A 23,041-nucleotide genomic window follows, 5' to 3' on the forward strand; every position below is an offset into this window, starting at 1 on the left:
TTTATATTATAAAATTTATATTTCATTGGTTTGGTATGCGGTTATCACTGGTCCTGGTGAAGAATAATCACACACAGTTCAGCTCCCTGAACAGCTGTCTATGGAGCTAAACTAAGTTCTACACTGAAGTTAAGAGAATGGTCATTTGTAATAAGAGTAAATCTTGTAAATTAATGAGAATATTATAACTTAATATTGTATAGTATATAAAACCTTATAAAGTATGCAACGATGTAAGATTATATTACTTCAAGAAAACCAAAGGGAAATGCTCTAGTCTTTGTTTGTTTAAAAAATGTGCAAAACCTTGATCCAAATAGAAAAAAAATTAAAAGATTAATAAATAAAGAAGTATAAGGTATTTTTTTAAAGGCAAAAAAAATATTGAGATCCTATTAAAGAATACAAACTGAATTTAAAGACCAATTTACCAGTCCTTTAGTGTTTGATTAATGGAAATGTGTATAAATAGCAATAGTTATGCTTATATCTTGATAGAATCAACCCCTGATAGAAATTAAACATTTGTGAAATTAAAATACCTTTTGTGTATAACATTTTTTATAAACAAAAATAAAAAAAATGTTACTCAATAACAATTATGATAGTGTTTTCCTTTTTTATAGATTATATAATTTCATTTTATTAATAAGATGGTATTAAATACTGTAAGCTGTTCAAACACAAATATTAACAAATCTTTTCTTTTCCAACCATAAAAATTTGGAATAGTTCCTTCTACTCATCTCCTTCTGTCGACTAGTATAATCATTTTTTCCTTACATTACATAATTTTAACTGGTGATAGAGATGATAAAAAAATCACTGATTCGATATACCTTGATTAGTTAAGACTGCATGGAGCTGAGTCAGTACAATAAACTTAACTAAAACCACTTAATAAAAAAAATTCAAAAACAAAAAATGTTTTAACAATAATTATTGTTATACTTTTGAATATTGTTACATGTTACATTAGGAAAACATAATTTTTTAACATAAAAAATGTTAACCCTGATATACTCGTATTAAAGATATGGCGCAACAACTCAGCAGTATAATGTAAAATATTGTGAACACAATAAAGAAACTACCTACTCTTTATTAATATAATTAGATTTGAATGGAAGATTACCATTTTTTGAACACATGAAAGTTTCTTGTACAATTAGTAGCTCTTTTCAGCCATACCTTTCAAAGTTTGTTCTTTCTCATATAACTGATATTTCAAAAAGGACGCAACCCTAAAATTAAGAAAGTAGAAGTCACGCATAGGTAAATTTTATTTCTCCCCATATGACAGCTGGCAACACTGTACTCAAGGTTGAAAGCTTGTAACAGTTGAAATGTCTTTCTTATGCACTAGTGCTATACCAGTATAAGTTTGTCTCTATTATGTTAACTATGTCGTTTTCCAAGGACAAATATGTGTTTATTGTTGAGATTTATTGTGCATATAAATTTTACAAATGAGTGAAAGACGAGTTTCAGATAAAATTTTCCAACTCTTCAATTCCTAATAAGTTGACAATATCGTGTTTGATTAATAAATTTTGTGAGAGTAGAAGTGTACATGATCGGAAAATTACGGGTCAACCATCATGTTAACAATAGAAGTTCTGGAAGGTGTTAAAAGAACGTTTGACTCGCTCACCCAGAAGATCTCTCAGAAAGTTATCTCCATGGACTGGGCTATCACTGTTTACAGCTTTCAGAGCTACTAAAAAATGACAATTACATACTTATTGCATTGGTGTCGTTTAAGAACTGAAAGAAATATACCATGGAAAACGTTTACAATATTGTCGGTTTCGTTCTCTTATTGATGACAATGGTATTGAAATTTTGGAGTGTGTATTTCAGCGACAAATCATGTTTATTGCCATATTAAATTTACACGAACAAGAATGTTGGTTTCAGCAGGATAATGCAATGTGTCATACTGCTAATGAAACGCTGGATATGTTACGGGAATTTTTTGGCCATTGTCTAAGTGTTATGGCCTCCAAGATCCCCAGAGCTTACACTAGCAGATGTTTTTCTTTGGGAATATTTAAAAATATTCTCATACAATTGACAAATTGAAAGCTAATATTTAAAGTGAAATTTCAAACATTATGAAAAGTGGGTGCAAATGTTATGAAAAGTGTAGGAACCTGCATTGGGATCGCAGGAAATCATTTTGAAAATCTATTGTAAAGTTATTAAAGGTAATATTTGAATATTGCTGTATAAGTATTTTATTAACATTAATATCTTTGTAATAAATTCATGTCGTCAAACAAAGGGGGTTGATCCTTTTTGAAATACCTGTTTTATATATATATATATATATATATATATATGTGTTGTGTGTGTGTGTGTGTGTGTGTGAACCTCTGGGGTGGAGTTATAGCATCTCAGCCTTTCATCTGAAAGAAGAATTTCCATTTTATACCCCAGTGTAAAAGTTTTGGGTTTAAATTGTGAATTAATCATCAATCAGCTGATATTTCAACTAATCACATGATTATTTTATTAAAAACTATTTTTTTTCTGTTCACAGATCTTAGAACTGGACCACAACAACATGACATACCTAGAAGCAGACTCAATAAAATTTTTAAGCAATGCACACCAATTACAACGAATTTCCTTATATAACAATCCTTGGGCCTGTGACTGTCAGTCAAAGGACTTCTTAAGCTTCATTCAAAATCATTTTGAAAAAGTAAGAATCATTTCAGATTATTTCTTTGTCTCCAGTTTTAACAATTATTACAGATCATGAAGTCCTAAAATACCATAAGTTACCTGCAGCAGGATGTGTCAGTATTTATCTTACTAGTTAGTGATTTCAGACTGACTAGTTTTTACAAGAGACTGGATTATATGCAATATAAAAAGCTTGAAGTATGCATGCAAATATGCATGAAAAATGCTTAAAATATGCATAAAAAGTGTCAAAATATGCAACTTTAAATAATAAAAAAAATAGTAATTTTTAGTTTTCTTTCAAAATCAGCATACAATTAGTAAGTAGTTGAATAACACATCGATAAATTCAATTATTTAACATTTTGTTACTTTTGTAAACACAAACAATCAGAGGTACTGTTTTGCAGCTGCTAAGTGCGCTCTAAGAGGCATGTCGCTAATAGGTTTGGCCAGCTACAACATAAGATTTCATTTATTAACAAGGTACCTTAACGAAAAATATTGTAAATATGCATAATCAATCACTAGATTTTAAGGAAAATATGCAATAACCGTTGAAAATCGGCTTAATATGCAAGTGCAAATGCATATAATCCGATCTCTAGTTATTACCCATCTTAAAGATTTATATGGTAGATGTGGTAATATATATATATATATATATGGTAATATTGTATATAAACTACGTTTCTAAAAAAGTTAAGAATAAAGACTTCACATGGATAATTGATATGGATTTTAGTACTAACGAATTACTTGTCTTCACTCTAAATAAAAGGCAATGTGAGAATCATAGAAATTAAATTTTAAATAATTAAAAACAATTAAGCTGAGAGAAATTAGAAATTTTGTATAAAATGAAAGCTGTTTAGAAAGAAAATAACACTTACACCTGTTGGTTATGCTTCCACCAATGAAATAATTCAATTACTTCCCGTTTAGCTCAACCTTAAGTTTCATGATTAAATATGTTATTACTTTTATCTTTGAGTTTAAAATTTATTGAAAATATAAAATTTGGCCAAACATGATTTGTAATTTAATTTTAATGCAAGTAAAATTCACACTATAAAAATTTGTAGGTAAAGTATATGGTGGTGATAAGAATATTTATAAATAAAATGTGAAAATTAATAAAATATATTCAAGAAAGCTACACTGAAATTTATTGGACTGAAAAGAGATTGTTTTGGATGATCTTTCCTTGTACTAAAGAGCTGAAGCAAGAAATCAACACTGAAATTTGTAAGGTTCGACAAATCACTAGTGATGAAATTTGAAAGTCATCTCATTCATTAGATTTCAAGATTTCTCATATACATAATTTTTATTGAACATTATTGGTACAATAAATTTTGTATGATGACTTTCCCTGATCAATGAATGAAGAAAACAAAGGGTGGAGTAGCCTTGACATTTCTTGATTGATATAACCAAGAGGAAATAAATTTCTTAATCATACTGTTGGTGGTAATTGACACGGATTTGTCATAAAACTTCTGAAAATAAACACTGGATATTGAATATGTATCATTCAGCCAGCTACTTCAAAACCAAACATTAAGGTAAATTTACACAAAAAAAAAATGATAATGCATATTTTCTGAGGCCAGAAATGTAAGAAGTCTTTTCTGAAACTATCACAATAATTACAGCTACAAAAAATGTTTAATAAAAACAAAACTTTATTTGAAAACAGAATATGATGAAATAGAGAAAGATGGTAATAGTGGATGTTTTTTCATAGTTAGATCTGAGTTACATAAAACTTTCAAGAAATAGTGTTGAATATTATAAAAATAATTATAAGTCCTTGATCAAAATATTGCATATAAGAACAGAATCGACTCATCATTATAAAATTCAGGTGATGATAGTGCCGAAGCATTTTTCACCCAGAAAAAAGCCAAATAAAAAAATAACCAGTATAAAATGAAGTAGAATCAGTTATAGTCTCTAAAAATTAAGAAGCAATTGATTTGGATTGTATCACCATATCAGTAATTAAAAATTACACTAATTCATAATGAACCCTTATATTTAATAAATATTTCCATTAGTCTGGAGAAGTATTTTATACCAGTATATTGAAATTTACTGAATTTCATGAAAATGTACTTAAAATAAAAATTGAATTCTTACATTAGTTAACGTAGGAAATCAAAGGTGCTGGACTAAAACTTTAAATTAAGAAAAGACACCATCATCTTTACTGGGCTGTATAAATTAACTGCAATTATTTACTTGGGTATAAGTTGGAATAAGGTTTTGTAAAAAAACTAGCTGGTCAGGGCTCACTTTTCTTACCCAACCGTCTAGCCAGGACCCCCAATGTGCTTCGATATCCTCATGCTTGTGAGAATAATACTGATAAATAAAACTTAAACCTCATTCAGTTTACAAAAAAATATCATTATATAGTAAGTAAATTACTTCAAAGCACAGTTTAATCAGTACAGGACCCCCAAAACTCTGAGCGATTTGAAGAGTGTGGATTTCAAAATAAAAATTTCATCTTAAAAATAGTAGTTATACCCATCCATACGAGTAAAAATATATTTAGTCTGGTTCTTAGTGTTACCCTACAAACACCACTAGGAGGTTATCGTATTTTGTTTCTTATTTTTCTTATGTGTTTTTTAGTCAAGTAACTGGAGGCAGCCAGCTGGGTTGCACTACAGTAACCGTGGCTATTGGTTGAGCTACCAACAGCATTCCAATACTACACGAACACATCCCTTAAAAAATCGAAAATAAAAAAAACCAAAAATGGTCTTTAGAAATTATCTGAAGAATAATTGCAAGCCCAAATCTACTTAATATATTGTCTAATCAGAAATGGGAAAAATTTGCAATCATTGTTCAAAATTGTTTAACTTTCTTCATCCCTTTGAAGATTGAATTTAAAAAAAATCTAAAAATTGGTTTTTAGATATTCACATGAAGATTATCACACACACAGACACACACGCACAAACACACACACAAGCGCACATGCCAAAAATCAAGTTGATATCTTCATTTGTTACTGAGAAATTAAAAAAATAGTAAATTTCATTGTACTCCATTTTAACCCTTTAAACCAAGAATTTCAAAAAATCCTTTCTTTATGTGCACTTCCACAGTAAGAAAAACTTTTCATTAATTTATCTTCACTAGTTTTTGTCAGGCATTGATGAATCAGTTGTTAGTCAGTCAGTCAGTCAGTCATGACAAGTTGCTTTATAGGTACAGATTTTCAAAATTTATAGCTGGCTTAGACATGAACCCCAAACCTATGGCGCATATGGAGAGTTCAAATAGAAACATACACTGCCTAGGAATACCTCTTTTCCAAAGAAATTTAACAAGGCAGCAAAATACACCAGTTTTAAGTATAAAAATGATTTCATAAAAGGTTCAGATCCTAATTTATCCCCACCAGGAAACAGTTTCATCGACTAAACACCATCAATTATATAAAATGGTTAGTCAAAATCAGCAGAAATCATAAGTTAGTGCATGCATAGGAAATTTTATAAATGTAAAATTATTTTACACTAGTAAAACATAGAATGCACTTTATTAGTGTTAAACTGACTATCTCTTAAAATGACTATCTCTTAAAATGGTCACAAACTGACCACTAAAAACTGAACTTTAATGTCCTTTGTGGATGACTTTCTAGTAAGTATATGTTTGTTTTTTATAAAGAATAATTTTAAAAATATTTAAAAATCACTAAATATATCTTTTGAAAATAACTAAGATTTATAGCGATATATAATTCATTTGATGAATTTGATTTTTATTAAATAACTTCTTAATTTACTAAGATTTTTTTCTGTCTTAATATCTTTTAAATACGATTATTAATCTGTCTATCGTTTTTATATTTCAGATCGACAATCTGAATAATGTAACTTGCATGGAAGGAAAATCTATATCAGAATTAACAGTAAATGAAATTTGTCCTACATCTACAGCAGGCGTAATAATTATTAGCATTCTTATAGCTGTTCTTGGGCTCATAGTAGGTCTTCTTATAGCTCTCTACTATCGATATAATCAAGAAATAAAAGTTTGGCTGTATGCACATCAGATGTTTCTTTGGTTTGTTACTGAAGATGAACTAGATCGTGATAAGCTGTATGATGCTTTCATAAGTTATTCTCACCGAGATGAAGATTTTGTGATAAAACATTTGGTTCCAGGGCTGGAGAATGGCAACCCTAAATTTAAGTTATGTTTACATTATAGAGATTGGATTATAGGTGATTATATACCAAGTCAAATAGCACGGTCAGTTGAAGATTCACGTAGAACTATTGTTGTGTTGTCACCTAACTTTTTAGAAAGTGTTTGGGGGAAAATGGAATTCAGAACAGCACATTCCCAAGCGTTGAGTGAGGGAAGAGCAAGAGTAATTGTCATACTTTACGGTGATGTTGGCCCGGCTGATAATTTAGATCCTGAACTTAAAGCATATGTATCAATGAACACATACCTAAAATGGGGTGATCCTTGGTTTTGGGATAAGCTTCGATTTGCTTTACCTCATCCTCCCAACTTATCAAAAGGAATACCTCTTTTCCAAAGAAATTTAACAAGGCAGCAAAATATACCAGTACTAAGTATCGATAAAGATGATCTCATAAAAGATTCAGATCCTAATTCATCCCCACCAGCTACTACAACACCACCAGCAAACAGTTTCATTGACCAAACACCATCATTTAAACAAAATGGTCAGCCAAAATCAGCAGAAATCACAAGTCAGTGCGCATAGTATTTAGTATTTAGGTACCATAATTCTCAAATAAATTAAAAATAAGTAACGTACATTATTTAAAGAATGTTGCTCATATAGAGTTTAAGATCTAAGATAGGAGTTAGATTAAACAACTTTTTAAGTTTTATTTAAGTATATTTATAGATGTACTGTAGGAATTTTAGATTTAATCATTCGTACAAATATAAACAAAAATAAAAGAAAGAAAAATTTTACTTACTGTTAGGTAGATCTAACTATTACGTATGTATAGTAATTTATTATTTAGTTTTGTAAATCATAATTTTTAATATGATATCTTTATGATAAGCCACGTTTTTAGTATAGGTATAAAGTATACTTTTTTTAAATTTTATATTGTCAATCTGCAAGTGGATAAATTAAAACCTGACTATAAGTTAAAAATATGAGATATATTCTTGTAATTTACAACTAAAATTTATTTTAAGACTGATTAGTTTAAAATAATAATTGTTTATGTAAGTAATACAATACGATGTGCTCATTTTAGAACTTAAATGAAACATAATTGTAAAATTTCTAATAAAATTGCTATCAATATTTCACTTTTTATTCATTAATCAACTATTACAAGCCATAGAGAAAGGGTGACATAAAGCAGAAAAATTAACCTTGTAAAACTAATGCTGACTCCAAATATCTGGGATCATTTGCTTAGCAGAAACAAAATATTACAACCTTTATGTATCTGATTTATCAAACTATGAGTCCTGGGGCAGCACCCAGAAAAAAATATTATTTTATCCCAGAAATCTCATTTCTTAATACTTAGATATTTCATCTATTTAGGTAAAGAAAACAACACATCTTTGGGAAAAAATTAACTACAATATTTTAGCAGTTGAAAAACTAAGCTTTTATCCCAGTTTAATCCTGTAACTAATTTCAATTCAACTGAATTCAAACATGTAATGTTTCAATATGTTTGTATAACAGGAAATTTAATTAAACATAATAATTAATTTACTTTACTTACCAATGAAGTTGAACATTTGTATGTTTATATATATGAAATGTTTAAATACTTAATTAACACTGATACTATTATTATTAGTAATAGTAATTTAATTAGTTGATATTAATTATCAGTAGTAACTGTTACTTCTAGAAACAAATATGTGGCTGCCATTTTAATACTATTATTATTTTATATCTAAGAGGCCCTATTTATTAAATAATGCAATTATTCCTCACCATCATGTCTAAAAATCACACATCATTTTACTTTAAAGTACTCTTGCTTTATTAATACATAAGGAAATATGAATCTTTCAGTATCCACAGTGTATTCAGTTGAGGATAATGTAGTGGTTTGTTACATGAAGGTCAGTCACCAAGTATAAAATAACTCACATTCTCTGACGACATCTTACTTAGGAGTATTGTACTGCAAATACTGCAGAATTACGTATATTAAATCATTTATTTTCTGGAGAGAAGGAAATTCCTAATTTGTTTCCAGGAAACATCCTGAGGTCAATTCTGCCTCTATTCAGATGCAGGCATGGAGGTTTCTGAAACCTGTGATGATCTTAAAAAGCTTTTTCTCAATTTGAAGCTGGATAGGATAGGAATGGTTGATATAAATGAGAATATGAGAATGCTCGGTATCTTCACATTATTTGCTGCTGTATGATAAATGTAATTCTAGAATATTACAATAGTAAAGATTTAACCCTTAAACATTGCTTTATAAATAAAACAATTCCCAGCCTGCAAATCTTTAATTTATTACTAATTTACATTAAGATTGAAAGCAATATATTATTTCCATCACCAAAAGTGATGGTGTGAATCATTTCCAGTATCTGTGCAATAGATATATCTACTCTAACTATATGCCATATGACTATAATCAATAGTAATTATTTCACATAATATGAGCTAAATAAATGAATCCTTATACTATATTAATATTAAAGTAATATAAGTTACTTAGCTCATGTAACTACAATTTTATTTTTTTAAATTTAAGATTATTCAGCAACGCATTGTTTAGTTACAATAAAACAGTTGATCACCTTGCTAGCCACCAATTCTCAGGTTGACATTTGTTATGTAAAGCAATTAATTGAATCGTGACAGTTTAAGAACACTGGTAACATGAATATAGAAAAGTAATGATACATTAAACTGGATACAAACTGAATTTGGATGTGCATCCTGCAACATCACTAATTAGTTATAACTTAATCCATGAAATAGACAAGTTGTTAGCATCACTGCTAATTAATCATTATAAACATTTCATGCCGGAAGTCATTCAGAACTTTAACTACATAAGTAAATAAAGTATTTAAGTTAATAAAAGTATTTAAAGTAAAGTATTTAAGTAAATAAAGTATTTAAGTAATTAAGTTTACTTAGCAATTAGTTAAACTTCTTATTGTTCAAACATATCTGAACATTACATACTTTACTAGCAATACTTTATTATCGTAATAGTAATATTATTATAATATACATCTGTACACAAAATGGCAGTCCACTTCCTTTAAAATAACACTTGCTATATACGATCATGTAATCTTTTGTCTTAACTTTTCTATTTTTAAAAATTACGAATCACTTTTAGTAATACTACAATACATATTATTAGAATAAAAGAACTTAAGAAGCAGGCATGTGTAAATATTATACTCTCAAAACCTTTTACTAGTCTTCAAATAAAAAATATATTTTCACTGTTTAATGTTAACAGAGGTCTCAAATTGAACAAAGTAATCTCTACTTTAAATGATGAAGGAAATATTTTAACCTGGAACAAGTACTATTTATTGCAATTAGATCCCTGCCCAATGAAACTACGCTACAGTAGAAATTCTCTAAATGAGAATAACAAGGTATTACTACTACTAATTTATGCAAGGTAGTAGAACACTAATGATGAAAGGTAATGAGGAAAATGTTCTATATTTTTATTTGATCAGTTTATTGATGAAAATGTCATTTTATGGTTATAAATTACAAAACCAATATGTTGCAGTTTAAAAACACTGCTGGTATAAAAATACTCAAAACTGGTAAGGAATGTAGGAAAAGACAATTGAGAGGGCATCCTTTTGAAATCTTTTGTGTGTTTTACACAGAGCTAAAATCAGTAAGGTTAAAAAGTAGTCAAGAAGGATACCTTTTTTTTTAGTTTTCCAGTTTTTGAAGACTAATCTCAGTAACAACTGTAGTTTTGTAAGTTTTAAAAAAAGAAAAAGCGATTAAGGAATAAAATATTATCTACAACAACTCTATTTTTTATTACTATATTGAACAAAGCTTGAACCATATTGCCAATTATATAACATGGCTAGTGCTATGTTTTACAAATTATTTCTTTTTTAGATATTAATCTACAAAAGAAGATCAAGGTGAGTCTATATTGCCAAGCCTAATCGGGTACAAGAATTCTTTGCTCTTGCATCGATTGTTTTTAAAAAGAACAGGCTGTAAATGCACAAGAACATGCAACAACAATGTCAGCAACAACCTCCATAAATTTGAAGAAATAAAATAAAAAAATTTTGAGCAATATTTAAGATTGTTTTTTTTTTTAAAGAAAATATCTCTCTAATCTGAGTTACTGTTAATGAAATATTGATACATCACTTAGAATCATAAAGTGTTATATAATGCCTATAAATTTATTTTGAGTTAAATACAAACAAATACTTTTAAATACACATTAAATATTTAACCCATCGGGCTAGTCTAGCGGTTAATTTGTTGCAAATCAGTTATTTAACAGCTGACTTTTTAAAGTTGATGGTTCTGAGGTTCAAATCCTGGTAAAAGTTAGTTGATTTTATGTGAAGTTGAATATTAGACAGCGGATACTGGTGCACTTTAGTGGTTGGGGTTCAATTAACCACATGTCTCAGGAATTGTCAGCCTGAGTCTGTACAAGACTGCACCTAATTTACATGTCATACATATCATCCTCATCTCATCTCATTGGGCCATTAAGGGGCTTGCTTATTGATCACTAGTTGAACAGATTGCAACATACACTTTAAGGGAAAAAATTAGATATTCAACAAAACAATTATTGATCTCTGAAACTAAAGTAAAAAATGATAAATTTTATAATTTCTTTTGTACTTCTTAAATTAATTAACTGAAATATTGCATGATTTTATTACTAAATAGTAAATCAGATAAATTATGTAATTTTATTTTATAATGTATAAAATTTCATAAATCCATTAAACGGTTTTTTAAAATTATATAAAGATTTTCTTTACTCATAGAAAGAAAAAAAATTAAAGAATACCAGTTATAATTAAAATTTCACTAATTAATTATATTAATGAAAAACTGAAACTAACTTATTGTAGAAACAAGCTTAAATAATACTGTTATTAATTTAATTTGAATTATTATAATTTATTAAAACCGACTAAACATTATTTATAAATAAGTAATAGAAGCCTGTATAAACTGTAGATTTGAGTTAACATATAAATATTACACCTTTTAGGTAAAGTACTTGATGGTACTGCTTAAAGATCAATTAATAAGAGTTAGATGAAGCTAAGATATGAACCACATCATACAGCTTTGACAGAAAAACGTAGTACATTGATAACATTGCAATTTATTTTCTTTGTAAAATTTTTAATACAAAGATATTGAATAAACAATAAACATTAACATCATTATTTTCTGAAATTAAGATCTTTTTTGATTTTAAATTTTTTCTCCAGAAGAACAATATCCTCTTTCAAATTATTTTAAGTCATCAATAATATTCTGAGCTATCAGCTTCTTTAATCATATTTCTCACTTTATAAATTTTTATCAAAAAATGATACAGGAGAAAGTAAAAAAAAACGTGGAATTTAAAATCTACTATTCACTCACTTATCTTTAAAAAAAAAGTTATAATTCACTTTTTATTTGGGATTGCTGCTAACTTCCTACAGTGCCCCTGATATTACAGTCTCAACATGAACTACATATAATTGTAGCTTTCTGTAATGAGAAAGTCTTCAAAACGTCAACTTCAGAATTAAAGAAGCAAAATCATCCTAATAGACTTAGATTAAACATTTGGAATTACAATAACAAACACACTACAGAGTGTCTTATGAAATTGATAAAATATTATTACAAAAAAACATTGCCTAGATACTGGTCAAAGATAGAAGTTTGATATAATTTTAAAACTAATGCTGCAGATTTTATAAAACAAAAAGAATATATACAGAAGAAATTACATGCTTCTTTCAGGAAAAACAAAACTTGCAGACAAAGAGTAAAGACAACAAAGGTCAATGGCTTAGCTAAGAATAAAATAACTTCTAAAAAGAAAATCTTTTAGTAATGTGCACAAACTTAAAGTCTTTTAACAAGAAAATTTCAAAGTTTTGTTCATTTCAGATGAAAAGAAAATTTAAATTGAAAAGAACAAAACTGAGATTGTATACAAGCAAGAAAAATTCTTACCAAAGACTCTCAGTAAATAATTAAAATTTTAATGACATTCTGTGTCCAACTCAACACAAAATGATGGAAGAGGTTGGAGGTGTTTCCACATTCATTCACAACACACAATTTAAAACTACTCAAATATAAAATACAACTTATAAACTATTGATATATCTCTTTCATTTGAAAAGATTTTAAATATCTCTGTCCAGTCCCAGGGCATTACAGGCTGAGAATTTGCCACAGTTGTTTCTGATATCAGATATTTTATAACTGCTGGAGAAAATGTTAATACCAGACACTTTCAAAGAGCTTTTAGAAGGCATATTTAGTACACATAATAAGGATAAAACACCAACTTAATAAACTACATCTTTTGGCTCCCTTAGTTCACTAAATTTAATCATTGTCTCACCTACCACATATTGACTGTAGGGTAAAGAGCTCTCAAGAAACCATTTTCTAGTACATTTAAGTTTCCTTCTACACATGAAACAAGGGAACACTTCTGTTGATATTAAACCACATAATTTTAAAATGAAAGTAAACTTGGAAGTTTTTAAGAAAGAAATGAAAATTATATGAAATTACAAATTGAAAAATGTAAACATTTGGAGAGCATTACAGACATATTATTGAAAAAGGGATTCCAACAATACTGTGTGATAACTGAGTATGAACCAATCTATGTTAGAATCCTCACTCCAGCATATAGATAATTCCCGTTATCAGAGCTATTTTTGAACAAGATGATTTTAAATGAAACCAAGCAATCAACTGGAAAAACAGTAAAATATAGCACCACTAAATGATGACAAAAGTGTCTTCATCAATGAAAGAACCATTGTCATAATTTTTTTACAAGACCATAAAATAAAGGTAAAAATTAATATTACAATGCTCAACATTCAAGGAATGCAAAGTGGCATTGTAAATGATACTACTCTTTCACTCAAATCCTACTCTTTTTAATATCTTTGCACGAGTTAGCTGTTTAGCATTAGGAGCATAAATTTCACTGATGATGTCATATTTGGAAAAAGGCCCTACGAGTTATTTTAAAATTCATTTTTCTATCGGCATTCCACATAAAAGTGAAATCTAATCTATCCCTTTCTCTAAAATTTCTTTTCAAGATAGACCACTGAAGAATTCTTTTCCTGAATCAGGTAGGAGGAGAAGAAACCTTTGGAAGAATCTAAATCCCAAGATCTTTGGTGTTGTGTTTGACCAAAAACTTGTACCGAGCAGTCACACTAATTATTTTCTAGAGTAGACTATTAATACATTAATCTCCACAAAAATAGTGACTAGGAAATATTGGGTAGCAGACACTACTGCTTTATGACAGTTGACCAGTTCTACACCTCTTACCTAATTTAAAATTATCTGTTCTTGTAAGATCAGAGATCCAGAAATAGTTTCATGTCTACAAGCTCCAGGGTTGTAAAACTCTGCTTTGAAAATCTATCTTGGTTACCCAAATTGTAAGCACAACATAAGTGACCCTTGTAGCTATACTCCAAGACTAAAGATGCTGAATTAGAAACTTAAACACAAACTCTCCAAAACAATTATCTATTTAGCAACTGTTTATCAAAGATATCGTTCTTTTAATATCTTTTCATTAAAATGCTACATTGGGATTATAATGGGATCTTTACGTTGGGTTCTTATTCTGCCTCCTTTGTTATATTAATTCCAAAGATAAAAAAATACTGTTGTAGATTAAGAAAAGAATAGATGTCTTATGCATATAAAAGCAGGCATAACTTACAATACAATATTTTTTCAGTGGCAGCATTTGAGAATTATTGTGACTAAAGCTTTGTATACTCTACCAGCAAAATTGTGTCTGCTCACTAACAATGTATGTACTTAGCTGGATCTTATTTATGTATACTTTTATCAAAAGTATACGTAAATAAGATCCATTCTGGTGGAGTTGTTAAAGTCAAATTATGTAATAACATGCTTACACATGCATGAGCACATTCTCAAGCACAATGAGTGATTTTTTTTTACAGATAGTTTTCTCTCTGTCTCAAACTCTTACTTTCTGCACTCTTTTCTCTCCCAACATTTTTAACACATACAAATTTTTTTTTCTTTCTTGGCAGACATATATATGCACAAACTCATAATCAATCACTAATTTTTTGCAGGACACAGTAGTTTATTCAATTTTTCTCATGATGAAAAGATAAAATTATCATATAACTTACATTTTTCTACAACATTTTTAATTAACATTTCATATTTGTGGTTACAAAACAATTTTTAAATATACAATCACAGTTACATAAATTAAAAAAATAAATTTTAAAAGTAAGATGTTTTATTTGCATTTCACCTTGATTTCGCCTGTGTGGAAAGCCTAGTACGTGTGAGAAATGCACAGTAAGATACTGCAGACTGTCTAAATACGGTCTCATGAGAAATGAAAAAAAAATTTGGGATATTTTATTGGTGAAAATAAAAAAAAAGTTTATATAAACATAATTCCAAAAACGCTGTTTTCAAATAACAGCTAGTAAAAAAGTTTACCTGGATTTCTGCTACTACTGTAAAATAAGCCTCAAATTCTTAAGTAAAATTGATGATTTTGTAAATTTTTTGATCATATATCCATCTGCTTTTAGGCTAATAAAAGATATCGTGGAACCCACCGGGTTGGTGTAGTGGTGAACGCATCTTCCCAAATCAGATGATTTGGAAGTCGAGAGTTCCAGCGTTCAGGTCCTAGTAATGTCAGTTATTTTTACACGGATTTGAATACTAGATCGTGGATACCAGTGTTCTTTGGTGGTTGGGTTTCAATTAACCACACACCTCAGGAATGGTTGAACTGAGACTGTACAAGACTACACTTCATTTACACTCATACATATCATTCTCATTCATACTCTTTCAAGTATTTTGTGAAAGGTAATTACTGAAGGCAAAACAGGAAAAAGAAAAAAAGATATCGTGGAACTATTTTCATATCTTTGAGATGCATTTTATATATTTGTATGAACATGCATATATTAGTATATTGCACCGATGAATATTTGTTTTAAGGGTAGTGTGTAAAACTAAAAATTCTGTAGCCCAGCTTCAGTTATACAAGTAAAATGTGTATACTTTTATTAATAAAATAATTAAAAAAAATATTAAATCAGATTACGTTGTTAACGGTAACTATTCAACAATTAAATGATGAAAAAAACCACCGACCTCCTCTTGCATGATAAATTCTAACTATACTCTAAAAAAAAGGCAAACGCCTTGAAAATAGGACAGAAAACCAAAATAATAAATAAACAAAGCAAAAATCAAAGCATAAGTATTTCTTTTGACAGATAAAAAGCTCTATAAATAATGATGAGGAAAACCATTTCAGACCCATTTGTATAACATACATAAAATTTCAACTTTAACCTTTCAACTTTCTTTTATACATAAAATATAACATACTTGTGAAGACCATTCATTAGAAATCATAAAATGATCTTCTGTTATACAAAATTTAAAAAAATTTAATAACTGTAGTCTGAAAAACAAATGAATACTTCAAGACATGTACTCTATTACACTCTCATAAATCTGAGTTCACTGCAACAACATAAACTAACTTCTCTGCCAATTGCATGGAAAAGGTTAATAAAAGGATCACATAGCAGCTGCAATATCAAGTTACACTATTGTTTAAATCACTGAAAGCTTTTGACAGTCTGTGAAAGTAATTGTAATCTAATGCAAGCAATAAACAAATATATATGTTTAGTAATATTAATATTCACAGTATTAATAAATAATTAAACAAACTGAATCCTAGCAGCAGAAAATAATTATTTATAAAATTAATATGTTGCAGTCATTATATCCCCTACATCTCTGCTTCATCAGAATTGTATCTTGGTCAGTTACAAGCATCAGAAGAATTTAATTTTCATATTTTAAATTGTGTTTTTTTTAACTAAATTTCTTTAAAAAAATGCATATTATGATGAAGCGGAAAACTCAGAAAAATTAACATTTAGAAATAAACAAAAGCAGTAAGCGTAAAAAAATAATTTTTAACATTAGATAACAGTAGATTGAATTTTTAAATTTTAGTTTTTTAATAGCATGAAAGAGAATTGAAGCAAGCAACACTAAATTAAAGAGTTACAATGTTATGTAAAATGGAATAAAATTTACAACTTACCAGACTAACATCTTTCACAATAGCATCTGGAATCAGTCCACAATATAACTGCTTCAGCATGTCAATATTTACATCTACAAAATATAAAAAATTATATTATAATTTAAGTTTTATTATTACTACATAAGTGTTATATAGAAAATGATATAATAGTAGGTAACAAGACAAGTTTTAACAAACATTACAAAAATACATTTATAGACAATCAGTACCTTAGGGCTTGTCTGTAAATATAAAAAAGATGAATTTTTACTGTTCTTTTTTTATAAACTTTTGAGCTTCAAGCGTCTAAGCATCATTTTTGGCTTACAACACAACACAAAACTAATTTTATTGAGACCTACACGGATAGTAAATTTTAATCATGATTGAAATACGTTTAATCTTTCATTATAAAATATTAATGATGGTGGAATTTCCTTATCTGATAATTCTGTAAGCTCTATGAGTTGGCATCTAATCCACACAACTCACAGAACACCCCAGGTAAGATGAGAAAGGATAAAGGAAAGGGATGAATAGTGAGAAAGGGATGACTTACCCATAGAGAGACAGTAATTTGAGACTAAGAAATCTATTAAGAGTGCTTCGAAATCACTCCACCTAATGGATGCCTTCTCTACTCTTTTTAGCTTTTCATATCTCAGTATTTTCACTGAAGATAGAAGCAGCAAATTATTGATCAGTTTTGCATTGATCAGCAGAAATGTATGCTGCAGTAGCAAATATCAGAGTATACTTTCCTTCTTCCACATAGATACTAAAGATCCATTTGAGGATACTTAGATTTCCATAAAGAAACCATCCACCTGCAGACATTTGGCTAAGTGGAAATACAACCCATTAGCACCCTACAAGATTTACTGATCCCAAAGGAAGTACTGATTTTATAAAACATTGATTGAGGTAGGTATGAATAAAATTTTCGCAATATTTCATGTTTCCACTAGGATTATCATAATTGATTTGAGTTTTATTTTTTGCTTTCCTAGTACTGTCGCTCTAACATTTGTAGTTATCATGTTTCAGAGTACTTCCATTCTGAAAAAAAAAGGTTACAAGTAGTTTTGAGAATGAAGGTACTCTAAAACGTGTCAACTATAAATGTTACAGGACAATGCTAATAAGAAGAGCAGAAAAAAATCTGTGTGGTGCGATATTATCTAATAAAATACAAGTGAATATTTTAATGTAGGTCATTCATGGACTGTTAATGCTGTTTACATGAACTACATTGGTAAAACATTAATAATTTTAACAACTATTAATTTTTTTATGAAATTGTATAAAATAAATAATATTTAGGGGGACTGGTTAGGATTTGAACAAAATTTTGTTGAAGTTCAGTCCATCATTAGGTGTATAAAAACTAAAGAAAAATAAATTATCTATTAGTAACAATGAATATATATGGTTGTTTCAGTGGTTAATCTGCAAAAGATGACAGTGGTTAAGATATTAAAATGTCGAAAATAAATGTTGACTAAATCTGAATAAATTAGATTTTTATATTTTCAGTGAACACAATTATTTATATTAAAATGAAGATGTGCAGAAAAATAAGAACAAGCTACTAAGTTTAAGGCTATTAAAAACTACTAGCTGTCTTGTTAAAAACATCATTTTATGAGCAAAGGAATTTCCATTTTCTTTTTTTATTTGTTTTAAATATTAAATAATATATTTTAGAATATATCATTTAAATCAACTTAGTATAAAAAGCAATACTTTCTTTCATTTCATTTTCAGATAATTTGCATGTTGAAGTTTTAGAATATACTACCTTCCTACTACCTTCCTCATAAATCTGATGATTATAAATATCGAGAACCATAAAAATAATGTACATAAATATAAGTTGAAAAACAATAATGCTGCATTAGTGGTTTTTCATGCTGTTCTATTTACAAATGAATGCTTCTATTTGCAATCAAATAACCAAATTTTTTAGCATAAATTATTATATTTGTTACCATAGTCGAGCTGAATAGAGTGACAAAAACTATTTAATAATTATTTTATGAATAAGTAATTTTTGATTTTGAAAAATAGTAAACACAGGTATAAAAGATTATTAAATAAATCTAAATAAATGCTGGACCTATTACAAAAATCATTAGTTGTAAACAATAGCATAATTGTAACAAGTATCATGCTGTCAAGAATGTTTTTAGAATAGTATTCACTTTTTATGCTTATTCAACAGGGTTGAAATAAAAGCTTTTCATTTCTTAATTTATGTAATTCATCCAGTTGTAATTCTATCTTGGTTCCTTGTATTTTAACTTTATACATTTGCTATTAAGAATAAGATAACTTTTATAAAGTAATTTATCCATTTTATAGTATCAAATATCACATTAAAAGGGAAGCTACTGAAAGGGGACTGAACTCAGTAAAATCTTTACTCATGTATGGTTTTTGGCTTACTGAAATAGAACCATTAGAAATAGTACCATTCAATCAATGTCTGAAAAAGTAGCTCATAAAAGCCTCCTCAGCTCAAAAATTTAAAAAAATCATTCTGATTTTAATGTTCCAACTTTGGATTTCAATTTTAATTATTTTTCTCAAAAAAAAAATTATTACAATGTAAACAATTTCTAATTTTTATCAGATCAGTTTTTGGAATATGTATTTTTATTAGCTGAGAGAGTGTATTACATTTCTTTCTGAAAATTAGGATTTCTAAAAAGTTTCTAACTTTTTACAGTGAATGGTTCCTTGAATTCATTCATGACCACTATACTGTTCTAACAACAAATCCTGGCCTGAAAATCCAATAACCTACAGGTACATTCATTACATCAGCAAAATATGCTGGTGCTACAGTTCGTGGATTAAATATCTGCTCTAGATATTTAGAGAATTCAAGAATATATATTAAAAAAAATTAAAACAAGGATTTTTCTAATAATACTATTAATTTACTATTTATTCTTTCCTTCTATTAGGCATATACTTCCTACTCCCAATGAAATAAATGTTTAATTTTTAAGATAATTCTATTAAAATAAATGAACTACATAATATTATGAGATAACTTTTGTATAACCACTTAAGATATTTATAATTGTGTAAGAAAGATTTATTCATTAACTAACATGTATTAATATAAGCTAATGTAAATATTAAACTGATGGACATATAAATGCAAACTAATGTGTATTAAAAGACTAAGAGTTATTTATGTGTTATTCATATTCTTAGATCATTATTTTATTAATTATTATTATCTGAAAACAAAAAGTAATAGTTGACACTGTTTAATCTGATACTTAATCTTTGGTCAGCAAACGTTATTATTACTAACAGGAGTCCCTAGTTTCAATCAGATGGTGGTCATCTACTCGTACTGTCATTAACAGATTTGATAAATATTGTTCCTAGTATTAATTTCTAAGACCAAATAGATTTAAAATGCAAATTTTACAACTCTGCAAGAAGGATAATTTGAAAACTGTAAGATAGATAAACAGCCTCTCAAAATTATTTCATGATAAAAGATAAAATATATCTCAATCATGGTTTATGATTAAATTCCTAGCAAATTTGATTAAAACTGGTATGCTGTTATTTGATAAGAAAAAAGGTGGCAAGTATTGTACAAAATTGTAAAATAAAATAGCATTAGAAGTTGAAAGTAAATTAAAATAGTGTTAAAAGTTAGTCATTATATGTTCTTGCATAATTTAAAATCGGGATGACCAAACAAAAAGAGGTGCTTTTTTATTGATTGTGACAATAACCAAAATAAAATTTAAGCATCAAAATCCCCAATTTTAAAATAAAAAAAATTTGATTTTAGGGGCTTCCTTTCTCTGTGGGGAAAATTTAGAAAACATTTATTTATAAAGACGTGATCTCTAACAAAAAAATTAATTTAAAAGACAATTGTTTAAAAATACTGCAAAAATAAAATATAATTTTTATAAAACTAATAAAAAAAATTGGTTCTCATTTTGGGTCTAAAATATAACATAGATGCCAAAGCTACTTTAATTTCAATAGCCTTTTAAGTGATGAAGAAAAATACCAAAAATAATTCTTTTGAGAATAAAAATTACAGTCAAAGCCAAAAAACAGAATATATATTTCTTAAAGGTGGAAAATAAATTTTAAGAAAGGTTTTTTGCGATAAATATTCATATACAGGTCAAGCTTAACAAATTTTAATTAAAAAGATTTTTCTCTAACGCCTTCTTCAAAAAAGACTAAATATGAAAAAGAGAATTTTCAAATACACTTTTCTGCATTTTAGTTCTGGAGTCCATTATTTTATATGAAGTATAAACTTTCAAAAAATATTTAATCCAAAGGAAGATAGAGCAAAAGAACAAAAAACATTTATTTCAATTTTAAAAGCTGGAGGTTGATTTTTTGGGTAAAAATTTTTCATTATTTATATAGCATTACAGGCAACAAATTTCCTTTAGTAAATTTTTATCTAAACAAAATCAAAAATTTTTTTTTTTTTTTCAATAACCCCCACCCCTTAATGAATCTTGGAAAAAAAATATGGTCAATGTTCCATGTGTGGAAATATTTGAGCCAAGTTTGAAGAAATTTGGTTTGGCCAAAAATAATGCAACACACCTATGCACATATGTACCCATGATATACATACAGACGATTTTTTTTTGTCTAGATGAACTAGTTGATTCCTGAAACTTAGAAATTTGCAAAAACTCACATTTTTGACATGATTACCATATTTTTCCCTTTAATGTAGCTATTCTAGATGTATTTGCTGAGTAAGTAAAAATAACTGATAGAAATACGAAAAATGAGGTAACTAATGGGTGGATTTATTTTGATTAGTTTTTCTCTTAACAATAAAACATCAAAAAGCCATAATGACGGGTCTATGTGCATAAAAGGTTAACTTTATTTGTATAGATTTCAAGAATAATAAACTTGTGGAATATTTATTTTATGCTAAATGTGAGTCAATCAGATTTTAATAACAGAAGTTAAATGACAAGAGAAAGTTGAGAATAAAAATTACAGTCAAAGCCAAAAAACAGAATATATATTTCTTAAAGGTGGAAAATAAATTTTAAGAAAGGTTTTTTGCGATAATATCATAAACATTTATTTTTATATAAAAAATAAAAATTTAAAAAAAGACTGGTTTGATTGAAATAATTTATTTCAATTTTTATAATTTGAAGGTGGAAAACAATTTCAATTTTAATTCATTAAAGCTTAATTCTGTAGAATGTGGTCCCTGACCTCTTTGATATCACTGAGGTTTTTACTTATATTTGAAGAATGATGTAGATTTAATATAAAATTTGAATACAACATTTCTTTTTTTGTGTTGAAGGGGATTAAGGAATTTAAGATTACCAAGTACATGTAAAAAAGGTACATGTAAAAAGGGTGATGGAAGTGAGATAAAGATGCATGATGAATGTAAGTCTATACTTATATTACCATTATTATAAAAGCACATAAATAAGTCTACCTAAACAGATTTTTAGTGTTTAAGTAGGTAAAACCACTAATAACTGGATATCCTCTGCTTTTTCATGCCTCCCCTTCTTTGTAAATATGTTTGGTAATAAAATTTAGCAGTTATGCTTTTTTTTACTATATAATAAAATAAAAAAAACAACAGAAAAGTAAACAGCCTATCAAAACAGTAATTTTATTTTTTAGCTTTAGTGTTGGGATTTATTTAAATTTATTGTTAAGTATAATTCATAACAATTTTTTTAATTAGAAATCCAATCAGCCTTAAGTTAAAAGCAGGTGGGTTTTAAATAAATGAGTTAACGTGAAAATACATTAAATGAATATTATTTAATGTATTAAGATACATTGAATATCATATACAAAATATAAAACAAAGGAAGATTTCTTTTGTATTATTTTCCGATTATTTTTTTTATTTTTAATGATTGATATGTAATAAAAGGAATAGTATAATTGTG

At 27.8% G+C, this 23,041-nt stretch overlaps 2 protein-coding genes across 2 annotated transcripts in view; one reads left to right on the forward strand and one right to left on the reverse strand.

The window, feature by feature from the left end:
• LOC142317281 (protein toll-like) overlaps positions 1-8,029 on the forward strand; it is a 63,162-nt gene extending 55,133 nt beyond the window's left edge. Inside the window, exons 5-6 of the mRNA XM_075353693.1 lie at positions 2,546-2,710; positions 6,578-8,029. Coding sequence (XP_075209808.1) covers positions 2,546-2,710; positions 6,578-7,465 — 1,053 coding nt within the window. The 3' untranslated portion in view covers positions 7,466-8,029. The remainder of the gene's footprint in view (positions 1-2,545; positions 2,711-6,577) is intronic.
• The window catches only part of Lerp (lysosomal enzyme receptor protein), a 313,317-nt gene that overhangs the window by 128,809 nt on the left and 161,467 nt on the right, over positions 1-23,041 (reverse strand). Inside the window, exon 20 of the mRNA XM_075355029.1 lies at positions 17,103-17,176. Within this exon, the coding sequence (XP_075211144.1) occupies positions 17,103-17,176 (74 nt within the window). The remainder of the gene's footprint in view (positions 1-17,102; positions 17,177-23,041) is intronic.

This window comes from Lycorma delicatula, chromosome 1, assembly GCF_047948215.1.
Source record: "Lycorma delicatula isolate Av1 chromosome 1, ASM4794821v1, whole genome shotgun sequence".
In the NCBI taxonomy this organism is placed as follows: domain Eukaryota; kingdom Metazoa; phylum Arthropoda; class Insecta; order Hemiptera; family Fulgoridae; genus Lycorma; species Lycorma delicatula.